Source organism: Acipenser ruthenus, chromosome 31 (assembly GCF_902713425.1).
Source record: "Acipenser ruthenus chromosome 31, fAciRut3.2 maternal haplotype, whole genome shotgun sequence".
Taxonomy (NCBI): domain Eukaryota; kingdom Metazoa; phylum Chordata; class Actinopteri; order Acipenseriformes; family Acipenseridae; genus Acipenser; species Acipenser ruthenus.
The window spans coordinates 2392404-2411270 of NC_081219.1; the positions used below are offsets into that span (position 1 = coordinate 2392404).

Below are 18867 nucleotides of genomic sequence, written 5' to 3' on the forward strand. Positions count from 1 at the left end.
ATTTTTAAAATGTTAATCTAACTTACAGTACAGTAGTTGCCCGATATAAAAAGCAGCAGAACCACCTTGGACAATTGTGAACAAAACTGAAGAGGGTTTTTTGTTCAAATAAGTTTGTTTTAATGTACATTTTTCCCACTGTATGTTTTCTGTTTGATAAGCAATGTACTGTAATACTGAGCGTGTGAATGGTCCAAAGTGTATTTACTTTTCATATTTCAGTGGCCTTGGATGGATCACCCATAACTATTAAACACCCAATAGTGGACGTTTTATTAAAAAAATAAAGAAAAGAAACATAATAATTCAATGACAATCCTTTATAATACTAAGTCTTTTCCAATGTCAACAGTCATTGGATTGATTACGTTTCTTTTAGTATTTCTAATATTACAATGGCAGTTTAATCTGTAAAACAAAACTAAATGACTTAATTAAATATATCACCATAAGTAAATGGTTAGGTACATGTGGTATAAACAGAAAATGTGATGTCTTAATGGGTTATACAAAAATAATCAAAAGTTAGGGAAGACAAACGCTCACTTATTTTTACATTAACCACCTTTCTGTTGGGTTTATCTTCCACTTTGTTGTTTGTGATATTGTATTGTTCCCCATAGAGATTTCTGAGACTCAGACAATAAATTCAACCTTGAATTGAGGATGTTTTAAGTAAAGATGCCCTAAGATGAGAAGTATTTTTTTACAGTGGAATACAAGACTTTCAACAGCACAAATATATTAAGAAACTACTCAGTAAAGCATCTAACGGCTCCTTCCTGCAAATATGCTTATTGGTTGTTTATACAGTTTGTGAGTGTAACTGCAGAGTCGCGTGTGTTTCCAGCCACTGGTGAAAACAACATTGAAATAGGTAAGTGAATTACATTTAATTTAATAGTTTAAATCGTTGATGGCTAAGGTAACCAGACTGCACTTAAAAATAGTAATTTAGATTTAATTTGTGTGCTGGGCTGTATTGAATTGGGAGGGTGATTAGAAATGTGTGTTAAGTATAAGTCTCCAGGATATATGGATATATGACTACAGGATACTATAAATTTGCAATCAGTGTCTTAGAACACCAGCCGTTCTAAGCGCCAGTCGTCTAAGGGCCGCACGTCCAAGGGCAGTATGAGCTGTGGCAGTCTGAGGGCCACACATCCAAGGGCAGTCTGAGCTGTGGCAGTATGAGGGCCACACATCCAAGGGCAGTCTGAGCTGTGGCAGTCTAAGGACCACATGACCAAGGGCAGTCTGAGCTGTGGCAGTCTAAGGGCCGCACGTCCAAGGGCAGTCTGAGCTGTGGCAGTCTAAGGGCCGCATGTCCAAGGGCAGTCTGAGCTGTGGCAGTCTATGGGCCACACGTCCAAGAGCTGTGGCAGTCTGAGCTGTGGCAGTCAGAGCGAGGACAGGTGGAGCGAGGACCTTTTTCAAATCCCTCCCAATGGCTACAGAGGCCTCATTCCTACTTTGATACCTAATGTCTGGATCCCATGGACAAAGCGTGCTCACTCATTCTCCAATCCCAGAATGAACACTGGTAAGTACCTGCTGCACATACCCTTACTAACTCCTTCAAACCTGGCACTCTGTAAACGACATGCACTCGCTGCATCTAACCACCCCAAAGGCCGACATGGAAGCACTGCTGTTATTGCAAATTCTGTGCTTGCTTCCTCAGTTCTTTCTTTGCCTGCCTTTTCTTCATTTGAGCATCTCACCATCAAGCTCCCCTCTCCCATGTCCCTCACCCTTGCTGTTATCTACCGTCCACCTAAGAGCAACTCTGCTTTTATTGCCGAGTTTTCAGAATTCCCTCGTCTGCACTTCTACTGACAATCCTACTCCTAGGTGACTTCAACATTCATGTTGACTTGTCTTCCTCTCCCCTAGTGACCGACTTCAACAAGCTTCTGGACTGTCTTGGACTCTCTGAATCTGTCAACGTCCCCACTTACACCCGAGGACATACCCTGGATCTGCTCTTCACCAGGGACCTTGATATCTCCAATCTCTCAGTCTCAGATATTTCTCTCTCTCTGAAACTCTTGGAATGTGTCTCTGCATCCCCTCTAACTGGTACTCTCCTGTTCTCAGTTGATGATGCGGTGACCCTCTACAACGCCACCCATACTCATATCATCGACACTGTTGCCCCATTTACAATCAGAACCGCCAAGTAAGATCGAAACTGCCCATGGTACACCCTCGAACTTCAAGTGCTTAAGTCTGCCTGCCGCAAGCTTGAGTGCAAGTGGAGGTCATCTGGACTAACGGTTCACAGAGAGATCTGGACTGACCATCTCGAGAGCTACAGGTGTGCGCTCGCCACGGCCAGGATGAAGTACTTCTCTGAAATCATAACTATGGGACACGGTAAACCCAATGCTCTCTTTAAGACCATTGACCAAATGCTTAATCCAGCCACCGACAGATCCATCTCCTGTTTATCCTCCTCTCTTACCTGTCATGATTTCTCCTCTTTCTTTCAGAACAGAATCGACAACATCTATTCTACGCTCTCCCACCACAAACCCAGTCTACTACTTGACCACCTTGACACTCCTCCTGTTGCCCCTCCTGCCCTCTCCTCCTTCTCTACTCTCTCCATTGCTGATGTTTCCGGCTTACTGTTGAAATCAACTAATGCCACGTGCCCCCTGGACCCCTGGCCGACTAACCTTGTCCATCTCTGTGCTTCTGATGTTGCTCCCTCCATTGTGCACACTCTCAACCTATCCCTGGACTCTGGCTCGGTTCCTGCTGCCCTTAGGCTTGCCCGTTATGCCGGTACTCCAAAATCCCTCCCTTGACCTGGCTGACCTATCTAATTTCCGCAATTTCTCGAAAGGGCTGTAGCCAGTAAGCTGATGAAACATCTCACAGATAACAATCTGCTTGAATCTCTGGCTTCCGGCAGCATCACAGTACTGAAACTGCTCTTCCGGATTGTGAATGACCTCCTGCTTAATGCTGATGCTGGTGCTCCCTCTGTGCTTGTCCTCCTTGACCTAGCAACCGCTTTTGACACCATAGATCATGGCATTCTTCTTGACCGCCTTCAGAAGTATGCTGGAAGTCTCTTCTGGATGTCTTTTTACCTATCCGGATGCATGCAGTCTGTTTTTAATGTTGGATGCAGTGGTGTTGCAAACCCAGTCACTTGTGGTGTCCCCCAAGGAACTGTTCTAGGGCCCCTTCTCTTCAATAGCTACATGCTTCCCTTGGGTCACCGCATCCGCCAACACTGCTTCATGTTTCACTCCTATGCTGACAACACCCAGCTCTACTTAAAACTCGACCCTGGAAGCCCCTCTGCCATGGCCCAGCTCTCGGCTTGCATTCAAGACATCAATTTTCTTCAGCTGAACACTAGCAAATCTGAACTACTCCTAGTAGGATCTAAAACTCAACTTAAGAATCTCAATATAGCTGCCCTGAACCTTGGAAACTGTCTGCTGCTGCCTTCTCCTGTGTCTTCCTTCTTCTCTGCCTCCTTCTGCTCCCCTCTGTTTGGGTGGGGCAGATGGCCACTGTGTGCCCATATGCCCCACAGCCAGTGCACAACTCTGCCGCGAGACTTTTTAAAAACTCCCCGTCGTCATCTGCCTCCTCCTGGGCCAGGGCGTAGGGGCATCCTGCCCAGTTGTGGCCGTAGACCTCACAGTGCCCACACCAGTCCGCTGGTGGCACTTCTGGGCAGGATCTCCAACAGTGGTCCTCCTTCCCACACCAGGAGCACCAGGGGAAAAGGCTGGCTGGGTCCTCCAGCTGGGGTGGCAGCAGCTTTTGATGCTGCTGTCGCTGCTGCCGCTGCCTGCTTCTTCTGCCCATTTTTTTCAAAAAAAAAAAAAAACTCACAAAAACTCAAAAACAAAAAAAATACTGCCCTGAGCCTCCAGGTGGTGCTATCCCACTACTGACACCAAATGTGACAAGGCTGACAGAGGTTGAGACTCAGAGACAGTTTGAAAAGTTCAAAAATAAAGCTTTTTAATAAACAAAAATACAAAATAAACAGGCACAAGGGCCAAACAAAAAGGTTTTAAACAGAAAATACACACAAAACAAAACTTACAAATAAAGCTTCTAGGCTGGGCGTTGCCTTCACTGGTTTCAAAAACTTACAAAAACAGCACACTCAGACAAACACAATTGCTTCTTCTCCTCTAGAACTCTCTCTCAACTGGGAGGCTGAGGCCTCATTTTATGCCAGGTGACTGAGTCCTTAATTGAATAATTAATTAGTTGATTGCTCCCACCTGACACAATCAATCTGGGCAGGGAGGAGAATTTAACTCCTTCCCTGCCAGATTTTTAAGGGCAGAGCCTTGCTCTGCCACAGTACCATATAACCCATTGGAATCCTGTGAGGTTGCATTACTACTGATTTATTTTATTTTATTGTAGTTTGGTAGGGACTGGTTTTAAATTCCCTATCCCAGCAAGTAAATCAGTCCCTGATTCCCTTCATTCCAGCCTAGTGAGAATGTGCCTGGAATGGGGAAAACGGGCACAATGGTTGGCCAATAAGTTAATCAATTATTAAATTAGTCCAGGTGGATATAAAAGACTGCAGAATGGCCGGTAGGGTGTAGGTACAGTTTGCATTGTGAGATGTGCGAGCACTGATGGAAGTGCCAGTATACTGTATATGGCTTCGGCTGTACAGGTGTTTTCCATTTTAAATTTGTTTGTGTGACTCCTGATTATTTATTTATTTATTTATTTATTTATTTATTTATTTGCCTGACTTTCAGCTGTTTTGTCATAGATACTGTTATAGTTGCAGTATTTTATCAAAAAGAAACTGTGGACAAGCCATTAGCAGGCCACCGTTTTACCAGCAATGACAATCCAAAAGCTCAATAATATATCACAAAGGCTTACTAATAAATACGTACATACATACATACATACATACATACATACATACATACACACACACACATATATATTGAAAAAGGCTGAAGATATATATATATATATATATATATATATATATACAGACGTGCTCAAATTTGTTGGTACCCCTCCACAAAAAACGAAGAATGCACAATTTTCTCTGAAATAACTTGAAACTGACAAAAGTAATTGGCATCCACCATTGTTTATTCCATATTTAATAGAAATCAGACTTTGCTTTTGATTTTTTATTCAACATAATATTGTAAATAATAAAACAAATGAAAATGGCATGGACAAAAATGATGGGACCGCTAACCTAATATTTTGTTGCACAACCTTTAGAGGCAATCACTGCAATCAAACGTTTTCTGTAGCTCTCAATGAGACTTCTGCACCTGTTAACAGGTAGTTTGGCCCACTCTTCCTGAGCAAACTGCTCCAGCTATCTCAGGATTGATGGGTGCCTTCTCCAGACTGCAAGTTTCAGCTCTTTCCATAGATGTTCGATAGGATTCAGATCAGGACTCATAGAAGGCCACTTCAGAATAGTCCAATGTTTTGTTCTTATCCATTCTTGGGTGCTTTTAGCTGTGTGTTTTGGGTCATTATCCTGTTGGAGGACCCACGACCTGCGACTGAGACAGAGCTTTCTGACACTGGGCAGTACGTTTTGCTCCAGAATGCCTTGATAGTCTTGAGATTTCATTGTGCCCTGCACAGATTCAAGGCACCCTGTGCCAGGCGCAGCAAAGCAGCCCCAAAACATAACCGAGCCTCCTCCATGTTTCACTGTAGGTATGGTGTTCTTTTCTTTGAAAGCTTCATTTTTTCGTCTGTGAACATAGAGCTGATGTGACTTGCCAAACAGCTCCAGTTTTGACTCATCTGTCCAAAGAACATTCTCCCAGAAGGATTGTGGCTTGTCAATATGCATTTTAGCAAATTCCAGTCTGGCTTTTTAATGTTTTTCTGTCAAAAGAGGAGTTCTCTCTGGGTCTTCTTTCATGGCGCCCACTTTCGCTCAAAAAGCGACGGATGGTGCGATCAGAAACTGACGTACCTTCACCTTGGAGTTCAGCTTGTATCTCTTTGGCAGTTATCCTTGGTTCTTTTTCTACCATTCGCACTATCCTTCTGTTCAATCTGGGGTCGATTTTCCTCTTGCGGCCGCGCCCAGGGAGGTTGGCTACAGTTCCATGGACCTTAAACTTCTTAATAATATTTGCAACTGTTGTCACAGGAACATCAAGCTGCTTGGAGATGGTTTTGTAGCCTTTACCTTTACCATGCTTGTCTATTATTTTCTTTCTGATCTCCTCAGACAACTCTCTCCTTTGCTTTCTCTGGTCCATGTTCAGTGTGGTGCACACAATGATACCAAACAGCACAGTGACTACTTTTCTCCATTTAAATAGGCTGAATGACTGATTACAAGATTGGAGATATGTGTGATACTAATTATAGAAACTAATTAGTTTGAAATATCACTATAATCCAATTATTTATTATCTTTTCTAAGGGGTACCAACAAATGTGTCCAGGCCATTTTAGAATATCTTTGTAGAATAAGCAATAATTCATCTCTTTTCACAGCTTCTTAGCTTTATTCTATGACATACCAAAGGCATGCAAGTATACATGATAAAATAGCTTTTAATTTCATCACTTTTCAGGAGGAATGAAGCATTATTTCAATGAGCTGTAAGGGTACCAACAAATTTGAGCACATCTGTATATATATATATATCTTCAGCCTTTTTCAATCCACTGCTGGATGAAACATGCATCTCTCATCCATGTTTCTCCGACATGTTTCCTAATTTCATCTTGCCATCTTCCTGGAGGTCTTCTTTATATCTCTTGGAATCCAGTCTAGTATATCCTTGGTCCAGCGATGGTCTGATCTTCTTGCTACATGTCCGCCCCACTGCCATTTCAGTTTTTTCTTTTTATTCCCAACACGCATCTTTCCATACTCCATTGAGTCATTTGTCATTTTTGAGTCATTTTTGCATTGAGGGTCCAGGTTTCGCATCCCTAAGTGTTAGCACTGGCAGCACGTATTGGTCTCCCATTGACTTCAATTGCCTGTGGAGTGGTATATTTATTGAACATGAATCATTTTCAAACCTGTTTTGATGCTAACATCGTGTAGTTCTTGTATTCTTGTTTGTAATTCTTCTGGGCACGTTGTAAATATGAGGATGTCATCAGCAAATAGGTGATTCAAGTAGGCTCCATTGATCTTCAGCCCCTTATTTTCCCAATCCAGTGTTTTGAAAATGTCTTCTAGGGTGGCCGTGAAGAGCTTTGAGGGAATTGTATCTCCTTGACAAACTCCTTTTTCAGTCTTGATTTTGTCGCTGTTTTTATGTCTTACTGTTGATGTTGCATTCTTGTATATGGTGCTCATCAAGTCTCTGTACGTTTTCTCAATTCTTTGTTTTTTCAGAGAGCTTAATACAGATCTTGTGTAAATAGAGTCAAAGGGTTTTTCATAGTGGATGAATCCCAAGCAAAGTGTTAGTTCGTACTCGTTGCTGGTTTGAATCACTTGCCATAAAACTTGAAGATAATCCATTGTGCTAAATCTACTCCTGAATCCTGCTTGCTCATTTGATAGTGCAGAGTCAAATTGATCTTGAAGTCTGTTGGTGAGTATCTTGGTAAACATTTTGTAGATTATAGTGTAAAAGAACTTCACCCACTCGGGTGGGTTGGCCATAATTCACCACGCTGGCCAGACGGGTTGGTGAGTGCCCCTTCCACTTTGGCCAAGTATGTTACTCAAGCTTTCACAGCATGGTTGAAACTGCCAGAGCCAGGGGACCCTGTTGTCACCCTCCTGCCACTTTGAGGCAGTGGAAGTTGGACTTTGGGAGGAATATCTTTCTATCTATCAATATATATATAGAGACAGAGAGAACAATGGGTAATCGGGAAATATGCAAATTCCTAAAAGCTTCTACATTCACAGCGTTTTACAAGTCAAAGCACAGTATCTGCAGACATGTTTCGCCCTGTTTGGGGCTCATCGGTGCAGCGCAACTGTACTTTGACTTCTGAAAAGCTCAGGAGAGTAAGTAAAAACACGTAGCTTTCGAGTTAAGAGGAATGAAAGCAATGAATAGAGAACAATGGGTCAAAGTACAGTTGCACAGCACTGATGAGCCCCAAACAGGGTGAAACATGTCTCCAGATACTGTAGGAGCGTTATATCCGAGGCGCGTTATAACAGAGAGCCTTATAGCGAGGGAGAACTTTATATATTCACTGTCGAGGCTGCTAAATCCATTTAAAAAAATAAAAACAGGACATGTAAAAATAAAAGCGTGAAAGTTAAAAGTTGATAGTACTAACAAAATATCCATAACTATACATCGAGTGTACTTGGAGAAAACATTCAGAAAAATGTTATCTCCTCTTACACTCACTGCGTCCTACGGTTATCATTGAAGTCCTGAACAATACATTTTCCCATCAATCTCTATATAATTAGCTAAGATTGAACTCAATAAACCCTAAACCATGTCAAGATTTATGGGAGTGTATAATTGCAATCTCATAACCCTTCTTTAAAGTGATAGCTCCTTTTTAATTAATATCTGTTTGGTTTGACTCAAATATAATAGGCTTAATAATACATGAAGATCAAAAATGCCTCATTAAAAATAGACATTGGAGAGCTCATTACTCTCTTAACAACTTGTTGAGATCAGATGGAAACTGAAAAAGTGTTTGACCTTAAAGAATGTCTGTAACTTGTTGAACAGAATTGAGTGTTTCTGTTATATACTGGTTGTCTTTCTGCAGTCTTCACTGGAAAAGATTCTGTTTTTTCCCCAGTATATCAGCAACCCTGCCGTTGTCCCTTTTAATTTAATGTATCTTTTCAGTCATTGGGTGCAGTTTATAGATATACCACAGTAGATGCCCTTTAAGCTTAAATTCTTAGTTCTGTCACGAATAGCAATTTGGTTCCAAGCTTACCATGCAATACCATGGAGGTGCATTGCTTAAAGTTTGAAGAAACTTAAATACCTGAAAAAATCACATTCTTCCATGTTAGTAGCACATAATTATGTAAAAAACATTTTGTTATATAATGCCGGAAATATAATGTTGTAATTTCCTTAAGCATTGTTGCAGATCAAGTCTCACATCAAGTGATAGCTACTGTACTTTAAAGATGATAAGACACCCAGCACTGTGCGAGACTGCCAGCATCTCCATCACACACCCAGCACTGTGCAGAGTGTGAGACTGCCAGCATCTCCATCACACACCCAGCACTGTGCAGAGTGTGAGACTGCCAGCATCTCCATCACACACCCAGCACTGTGCAGAGTGTGAGACTGCCAGCATCTCCATCACACACCCAGCACTGTGCAGAGTGTGAGACTGCCAGCATCTCCATCACACGCACCCAGCACTGTGCAGAGTGTGAGACTGCCAGCATCTCCATCACACACCCAGCACTGTGTAGAGTGTGAGACTGCCAGCATCTCCATCACGCGCACCCAGCACTGTGCAGCGTGTGAGTCTGCCAGCATCTCCATCACGCGCACCCAGCACTGTGCAGAGTGTGAGACTGCCAGCATCTCCATCACGCACACCCAGCACTGTGCAGAGTGTGAGACTGCCAGCATCTCCATCACGCACACCCAGCACTGTGCAGAGTGTGAGACTGCCAGCATCTCCATCACGCACACCCAGCACTGTGCAGAGTGTGAGACTGCCAGCATCTCCATAACACACCCAGCACTGTGCAGCGTGTGAGACTGCCAGCATCTCCATCACGCGCACCCAGCACTGTGCAGAGTGTGAGACTGCCAGCATCTCCATCACGCGCACCCAGCACTGTGCAGCGTGTGAGACTGCCAGCATCTCCATAACACACCCAGCACTGTGCAGCGTGTGAGACTGCCAGCATCTCCATCACACACACCCAGCACTGTGCAGAGTGTGAGACTGCCAGCATCTCCATCACACACCCAGCACTGTGCAGAGTGTGAGACTGCCAGCATCTCCATCACGCACACCCAGCACTGTGCAGAGTGTGAGACTGCCAGCATCTCCATCACGCACACCCAGCACTGTGCAGAGTGTGAGACTGCCAGCATCTCCATAACACACCCAGCGCTGTGCAGTGTGAGACTGCCAGCATCTCCATCACGCGCACCCAGCACTGTGCAGAGTGTGAGACTGCCAGCATCTCCATAACACACCCAGCACTGTGCAGAGTGTGAGTCTGCTAGCATCTCCTCTTGCTTCTCAATGCACTCGAGCATGTTTGGGTTGAACTTGGTCGTATTACTGAGTGAATGGATCCCTGAAGACACAAGCCCTTTTTGGAGTCTGTCACATTTGTGTCAAGGTTGTAATCGGGGCAGACGGTGACCCAACCCAATATAAGTTTTGTTTTTATAGTACTGATCTTCAAATTGAAATTAGAGGATCTGTTAGTGTTAGTGTTAGGTGCTAACATGTGATTATGTGATCTTTTTCACATTATAACATTTTATGCTGTGAAGCTTTTTTTTCAACTCCGTACAATCCAGTACAAAATTAAACAAATTATAATTTTTTAACAATTAAAAAATGCTCTAAATACTCTTTCTGTGTATCTGATAATGTCAGCTGTGTTGAGTGTTAATTCCTAAGTATACTAATTCAAGCCGCTAAGATCAAAACTAAAATCATGTTTTGCAGACAACATTTGTAAATTATATATATATATTGTAACACAGCAGGGAGGGGGTTAATATCCTCCCTGCATAAAACATGTGCATATGCACATTTTGTTTAATTGTTTAATTTATTTTATTTTTAATTATCCCCTGCACCTGGAAGTAATTGTAAATTAGAACCAGGTGCAGGGTATTTAAGGATGGCTGAGTAGAAGGAAGCAGGGGGTGTACCCTGCTGCCGAGCCGTCACAGAGAGGTACTGTGTGTTACTTTTGTGTAGATAAAGAAAACTGTGTGTTTTGTTTTCAGCCGGTAAACAGCTCAGCTGTCCGGCTTATATAGACTAGGTTCCTGCACATGTTTAGTTAGGGCTCGTAAGAGCTAGGTGTTTGTTTTCATTTTCGTTTTTGTTTTTGTTATTAAAAATAGAGCTTCAGCGCTTGAAAAATCCATTTCTATGTCCTGGGTCTGTGTACTATAGGGGCAAACGAACGACTGAGTGCCGGCCAGTCACAATATATATATATATATATATATATATATATATATATATATATATATATATGTAGATTAACAACAACCTCTTGGTTCCCAGCAAAAAGTCATTAACCGAAAGTTGCGAATAAGTGAAAAGCCCCCGTTTTCAAGTGTATTTATATGGAACGATATATACTGTAGTTGTACAAATATGGCAGTGAAATACATGTGTTTGAAATGTTAGTGTTAAAAAATTAACATGACAAACACAAAATACCCAAACATAGAACTGCTTACTTCACTCGTGTGTAAAACAAAAAAAGGGAGTAGGCTGAAATCGTACTACACAACGATGTACTACAATTGTCCTTACGAGTAAAGCAAAAATAAAAAAAAATATGTGTTGTACTTACAATCAATTCTAAAGAACACCATTTTAAAATAAGAAATTGTCCAATGTTGTCTGCTTTTACAATGTACCGCCTCCCGCTGTGAATCCATCTTATTTTTGCGTGGTGCTTCGTAGCCAGTTTCAAAGCCACGATTCTGCCTCATTCCTCCAGAAATACGCAGTTGTGAAGTCAGTGTGTTATAAAAGCTGCATGAAGTATGCACATAAATCATGCAAGTGCGCTCTGTAGCACTGGCAACTAGTAATAAAGCTGTCAGTAAGCAGCGTGCAGTTGCTAATATCAGAATTCCATAAACATTAAAGTTTATGGGGGTGGGATTGGCTCCTGGGAAAATGTTGTTAATAACTGAAAGTTGTCTTTATCAGGGTTGCTAATAACCGGCATCTACTGTATATATAGCCTATAGTAAATATGGACTGGACCCGAGGGAAGACTACTGATACCTACAGGGGGCTATAATGCCCGAAGCACCCTGGAGGTAACAATAGTCATCCCGAGGGACATTTAATTTTCCACTGTGAGCTGAGTCTGCAGTACATATTTAATACATGAATCAGTCAAAATAATAAGAGAGGCAAGGTTGGATAGTAAAGATGACTTTATATACTGTAAAGACATAAATATGTGCAAGCCTTTTATTATGCTTTTTTCACATATGAAAAAAACTAAATAACATAAATAATAGAAAATGTTTTTGAAGTTCAGACCACAAGTTTTTTTTTTCTTTTGTAGTATGTTTTGTAATTCATTTTCTGTTAAGTCACAGAATCGCCATACAGCAGTTTTTTCATTCAGCCATTTTATCTTGTTGTTAGGAGATGGAGGGCATTCCTTTTAAAAAGGGGTGGGACTGACAGTGATGTGAACCAATCACATGACAAATGGAGACTATTGCCCGGTGGTGTAAGGATGTTAGGGCAATAGTTCAATCTATTTTTCTTCCTATGATGAGGTTTTAACCAGTCACTGGTCAGAATTTCCAACCACTGACAGTCTCTCTCTCTCTCTCTCTCAATCCTGAATTCCCTGACACTTGGGTTAAATTCCGCTCTAGCCTGTAATTTACTCAATTTTCTTGAAAGGTGAAACATACCTGATAATTTTATGAAATCTGCACCAGTTGAATTCAGTCATATAATGGTGGTCTATTACATAACCTCCAGCTGTCTCCTTCTAATTGTGCTACATTGACAGGGCTTTTATGAAACCAACTAAGTGTACCCATTTATTCTGATGCTACGTTTATATGTTCTATAGGGTTCTTAGAACTTGTAGGAACTATGTAAATTGTGAATGTATCTATTAGTTTAAAGAATGCAATGTGCAATCTTGGAGCATGTGAATGTAAAGATGCTGTCCCTCAGGACATGCATATGAGATGTTTACAACCCAAGGGCTAATCCTTCAAATAGTAAATTAATAAATACAAATTAGACTGCTAATCCCTTTGCTGACTGACCTGGTATTACCATATTTCCATCTGACTTGAAATTGGTTTGAAATCAGACTCATTCATTTCCATCAGCAGTAGATCCATATCGAATTAATTTCAATTGGGACTCTGTCAGCTCCAGATAGGATTGCAGGGCTGGCAGAACCCTCTCTCCAACTCCCACTGATGGTGGAGGTTACGTAATGAGCGTCCATTGCAGAGATGTGAAGGACAGGTTTATATCTCACACTGCAGAGATGTGAAGGGCAGGTTTAAATCAGACTTCAGAGATGTGAAGGGCAGGTTTAAATCTCACACTGCAGAGATGTGAAGGGCAGGTTTAAATCTCACCCTGTAGAGATATGAAGGGCAGGTTTAAATCTCACACTGCAGAGATGTGAAGGGCAGGTTTATATCTCACACTGCAGAGATGTGAAGGGCAGGTTTAAATCAGACTTCAGAGATGTGAAGGGCAGGTTTAAATCAGACTTCAGAGATGTGAAGGACAGGTTTAAATCTCACACTGCAGAGATGTGAAGGGCAGGTTTAAATCTCACACTGCAGAGATGTGAAGGGCAGAACATGTGCTATGATTATATTATTCTTAGGGCTTGTTTTTTCTGTGTTTATTAATTTAATTTTCAGTGTTTATTTTTAGCTATTTGAGTTTTATGTAGATACCCCCAAATTGTTTTTTGGGGGGGCTTTCGCTTTTTATATACGGCACCAAAACAATTGTTTCTGTTACTTTCCAAAATTCTTGGGTGTTTTTTATTTTTTCTGGCACATCATGTACAGTAACTCAACAGTACTAGCATACTTTTTTTCCATAATTTAATAAAATCGCCAATTATTTTATTATTTTCTCCCAATTTGGCATATCCAGCGTGTGCCGTCAGCCGACCGCTTTTTTTCACACTGCAGGCTCACCATGCAGCCACCTCAGAGCTACAGCGTCGGAGGACAACGCAGCTCTGGGCAGCTTACAGGCAAACATACATTATAAACAGAACCCTCCAGATGGCGACTGACATTTATTTAGCCCTTAAATCCCTGTGAATATGTATAACACAATTTTAAAAGGAAGGTTTTTTTTTTTTTCAATTTTAATTCAGAGAACGCATAAGTGTAAATAAAGTATGTATAGGCTTTAATTTACCAGTACACTTTTACGTAAATCGTTTTGTCAACGGAAGGGGATATTTAAAAAATGGATTTCCTGTTTGTGGGGCCGATCCCTGAACAGTAGCGTTAATATAACAATGTTTGAGATTCTGTAACACATGTAAGCTGTAGCCTATTTTGGTTTTCCTTTTGGTCTTTTGGAAAAAAAAGTAGTGTTGTTTTGTTTTTTCACTTTGTGCCCACACGGCCAGCACAGGCACATCTCAATAGTGCAGTACAAATACAAAGAGAGACATTTACCAAGATAAAAAATAATAATACAAATGCTTTGAAAAAGACCAGATTTCCTTTTTTGTTAGTTTTTTTTGTTTGTAGTTAAGTCTTTACGATGTTAAAATGTTATTTGCTTATTTAGGGTTTCTTTGCTTAGAAAATACTAACCAGGGCTGTCAGTATACATCAGAATGTAATATAATGATTCTATGTGTATGTAGATATAGTTTCAATGTTTAAATGCTGACACCTGCGTAGCATTTAAACGTTCATGAAAATGTACCAAAAACACACCCCTACTCCTACCCGGGTCCCGACCCGGGTTCTGGCTACCCACGTCACAATCCCATGTAGTGTTGAACGAAGTACCTAGTTCATACCCCGGTTAACCAGGGTCCCAGTGACCCACCTCAGGCTGTGGGTCGACACGCTTTCACCTGGGTTGAGCGAGACAAAATACATGACGGCCGTTTGTATGCCGACAAAATAGCAAACAGCCACGCCTGCGTGAAGGTTTCTGTTTATTCTGTTTAGAAATTCGCCGGTTTGAATCCAAGCTATGCCACTGCCGACCATGGACATGTATGCGAAGAAAAGGGCGCAGCTTATAAAAAGTCTGCGCACCACTAGTGTAGACCAGCATGGTCTGAAACAGAGTGCTGTACTCACAAGGCCTGCACAAACCACCAGCAGAGCAGATATAAAAGGACACCACTTTCATTTGCCAAGGTGGCTTTTGTAGAAGCAATCAGTCATTTATTAATCAGTTACCTTGGATACTGTTTCATACTTAGGGCAATTTGTGTACGACTTGTCCTTTGGGTCAACCATGTCCCATCTCGAACTATGTTACATCAGTAATAATAGGGTCTTTTACTAAGAAGCCAAAGGAACCTATATCAAAGATTTTACATATTTCAAAAATGAACTACTGAAAATAATAATGCTTCATTTGTTTTTTTTACACATACACCGTTAATATTAAATATAACCTTTTTTTAATATAAATATGATTTAATTTTTGTCACATTCATTTGAAGGTAGGTAATAAAACATGGTAACAAAGAAACAAAACTGGACAATTAGACAATTAAGATTTTGACACTCCATAGTATATATTTCCTATACTGTATCAAGCCCCAAAAGAGACATTTACCCAGCTACAATCCAGACAGTGGAAAACTAGTGAAGCCCAAACATTCTCCGTCTCCAACATAGTTAAGGCTTTCTTAATACAGCAGTAAGATGAATAGTGGCCAGGGCTATAATCAGTGCTTCAATTATGCCTCTCTATGAGAACATCCTTAATTCCTGGCACAACTGCAAGCAGGAGACACATGCAGCTACAATGGAAATCATATCACGATGTAGAAAATGCTTCCTTAGGACTGCTAGTGGAACAGTCATCTACTTTGTAATGCTGATTCCTCAATTGTACAGTAGAGCATGTTTGCGTGAATCTGGTCATAAGGTGCCCTCTTCTTTTTTTTTGCAAACATTGACAGGTTTATGTATGCACACAGACAAACACACACAAAAACACTGATATTTTGGTGTCCAAGTTACATACAGCGCAAACAAGAGCATTTTAAGACCTGTGCTGTATTTGGGGGGGAAAAAAAAAAAAATCACACTCATCCTGACTGTCTTTATTAAAAGGACAACATTGTATTATAGTATTCAAACTTCTCTTTAAACAGAAAAAGAAAAGTGCAGGTTTGTACTGTGTTTAAGATGTAACAAAGAGCAGTATCCCTTTAAGAGTGTGCTATGGTTTTCTGCTCATACTAACGTACATGTAGATAAAATAATGTTGACATCTAAGCAGCAACAGTTTTTTCTTTTGTAATATCATTTAATGAGTTCATATTAAACATTACCTTTTGTTATTTCACAAAATGTGTTGCTAAATTAAAGAGATTAATTTTTTGATTGCTCTCATCTGTCATTGATTTTATTAATAAGACTTAAAAAGTTTGAACCGATTTAAGAATGGCAGTATTTGAGAGCTTGTTCAGTTTTTTTCTGAATAAATTCAAGGCCTCATGATAACCATCGTTTTTCTTTTCTTTTTGTCTGTTAAAGGAAACAACAAACATGCTCAGACAAATATGGTAGTCTGTTAAATGGGTTCCATTTCTAGTTAAATGGTGGAGATTTCTCTTTTTATCTTATAATTACATTTACAAATTCTAATTTTACATCAAAAAAGCTAAAGAAAAAAGACAAAAGAAACAGTTCAACACAGTTTGGCAGTCAGATGGTCTGATTGTTTTAAGATCTCTGTGTTGTACATATCCAGTGCATGGTTGACCCGAATGACCTCGCTGTTATTGAGTTTCAGACGGTGCTTCAGCATACAGGAAAAGAGGTCCAGCTGGGGTTTCCCGGGAGCCTCTGGAGGGGCGAGACGATTAATTCTGTCCCTGATGTCCAGCAACAGCAGCATCACGGAGGAGGAGGAGTAGAACTGCGTCCCCTGAGTGTAGGACTGGTTGACTTGCTGCACAGCACTCCGCAACAGGTCTGCATTGAAACGCAAGCTGTACCCATACACCTGCACGTCTGAGATCTTGATGTAGATCTGCCGCTTAGCTGGGTCCGAGAGATCCACGGGCCCTTGAGCCGTTTCATTGCGTAACGTCGTGGGCAGCTTGGCCCGACTCCGCAAGTAAATGTGCACAGTCTCGAAAAAGGTCTTCCACCTGTTCCCCAGCAAGAGTGTCCAGTTGTAGCACTGTGTGTTCTGGAGCCTGACCCTCTCCCAACGGGGGTAACCGTGCTCCCCGAAGGGCATGTTCCATCCTTCCGAGTGGCTGCCGCTGAAAGGGTTAATGTAAACAAAAAACATGGGCTCGATGCTGCTGTTCCTCATCTGGCAGATCTTCATGGAGAGCCCGATGACCATGTGGAGGTAGTCCATCCGGTTCTTGTTGCTTTTGAGGGTGAGCGACATCCGCTTGCGCCACCGGGGATCGAAGAAGGTGTCCAGGCGGATCTCATTGCTGATGAAGGTGGTGTGGACGTAGAGACGGGAGTCCATCTTCTGCAGGAGGTACTTGAGCTCAAGGTCCTGGAAATCCAAGTCGGTCTCGAAGCTGATGAACTGCTCGCTGCGCTCCGAGTCCACATTCTGGGGCTCGCAGCGGCCCCGGTACAGCTTAAAGCCCTTGTTGCAGGAGCCACACAGAGAGATGTTGGCCAGACTGCACATGGCACAACTGTTGTTACCTCCGATGATGCAGGGGATGGGTCTTTGGCACAGGTTGGCCCCTGTGTGACAGACGCAGGTCCTCTGGCTTTCCAGGAAGGTCCCCCAAAACCCATTTTCATTGCAGTACAAAAAGGACTGGACCCGGTTAAGCCACTGCATTACAGATCTGCAAAAACAAAACAACAAAAAAAGAGATATATTAATTTACCAAAATATCACACAACTTATTGCCTATTAGGGATACGCTTTTGGTACATTTTTATGAACGTTTAAATGCTATACAGGTGTCAGTGTTTAAACCATATCTACATACACACACTCTTCATATTACATTCTGATGTATACTGACAGCCCTGGTTAGTATTTAAATATCCCCTTCTGTTGACAAATTACATAGATATCAAGGGCATTTTTTTGACAAAAAAAACAAGAAAACAATTAAATTTACACTTATGCTTTCTCTGTTTTAAAAACGTCCTGTTAAAATTGCGTTCTACGTATTCACAGTCGCATTACAGCCTTCAGTTTATTATGGATGTTTGCTTTTTACTGCATTTAGTAACTCCATCCACAGTACTTCTGAGTGTTTTCATTTCAAATGCTGAAGCATTGAGCTTGTGTTTTTGTGGTACGGCAATTCTTTGGCATAATTTACATACCACGGTTTTCTCGTCTAGTTCCTCAAAATAAATCCAAAGTGACTTTGCCTTGTTCCTTTGTTTAGAGAAGCAATTTAAAAATGCAATATATATATACATGCCCTTACTGTGGCTCCACAGCATTTGGATACGCGACGGACTGCTGTACATGATGTTATATTATTAAAATGAATACATAAAAAAATATGCGTTTGGTGAAATTTGTCATGTGACCGGTTTATACGTTTAAAATTCCCATCCCTATTGACTATCCAAACAAATACAATACATAGCAAGCTACATTGACTGCCCAAAAATACAGAATGTTAGTTTGCAATGGTGGAAATGTATTCAGCAACAATCATTAGAAAGTAAAAGGATTTTGTGTCTTTACAAACAGGCATACTAGTGAGAACTTGTGCAACTATCAGAGGCTGCACTGACCAGCATGTTCAGTAAGACACAGTCTCCCAGGGGGTTGCTGGAATGGCAGAGAATGTATAAAATCACCACATTGTTTATTACAGATCAAGCCAGCAGACATGTGCAATGTAGAGTGGCAAGCCACAGTTGTACTGCAGGTGCCCAAACCCCAGAACCCTTCAGCACTGGACACAATACAGCTTTTTTTCCTTGTTTTGGTAGAAGGTAACTCCAATTTGGCCAGTCATCATCTTCTAGCTTGTATCTA

The 18867-nt window shown here is 41.3% G+C and overlaps 1 protein-coding gene across 2 annotated transcripts in view; it reads right to left on the reverse strand.

Moving 5' to 3' along the window:
• Positions 1–15054: 15054 nt before the first annotated feature.
• The window catches only part of LOC117964677 (BMP/retinoic acid-inducible neural-specific protein 1), a 138296-nt gene continuing 134483 nt past the window's right edge, over positions 15055–18867 (reverse strand). For both annotated transcript variants that reach the window (XM_059005454.1, XM_059005455.1), the window contains exon 8: positions 15055–17704. In XM_059005454.1, coding sequence (XP_058861437.1) covers positions 16564–17704 — 1141 coding nt within the window. In that variant the 3' untranslated portion in view covers positions 15055–16563. The remainder of the gene's footprint in view (positions 17705–18867) is intronic.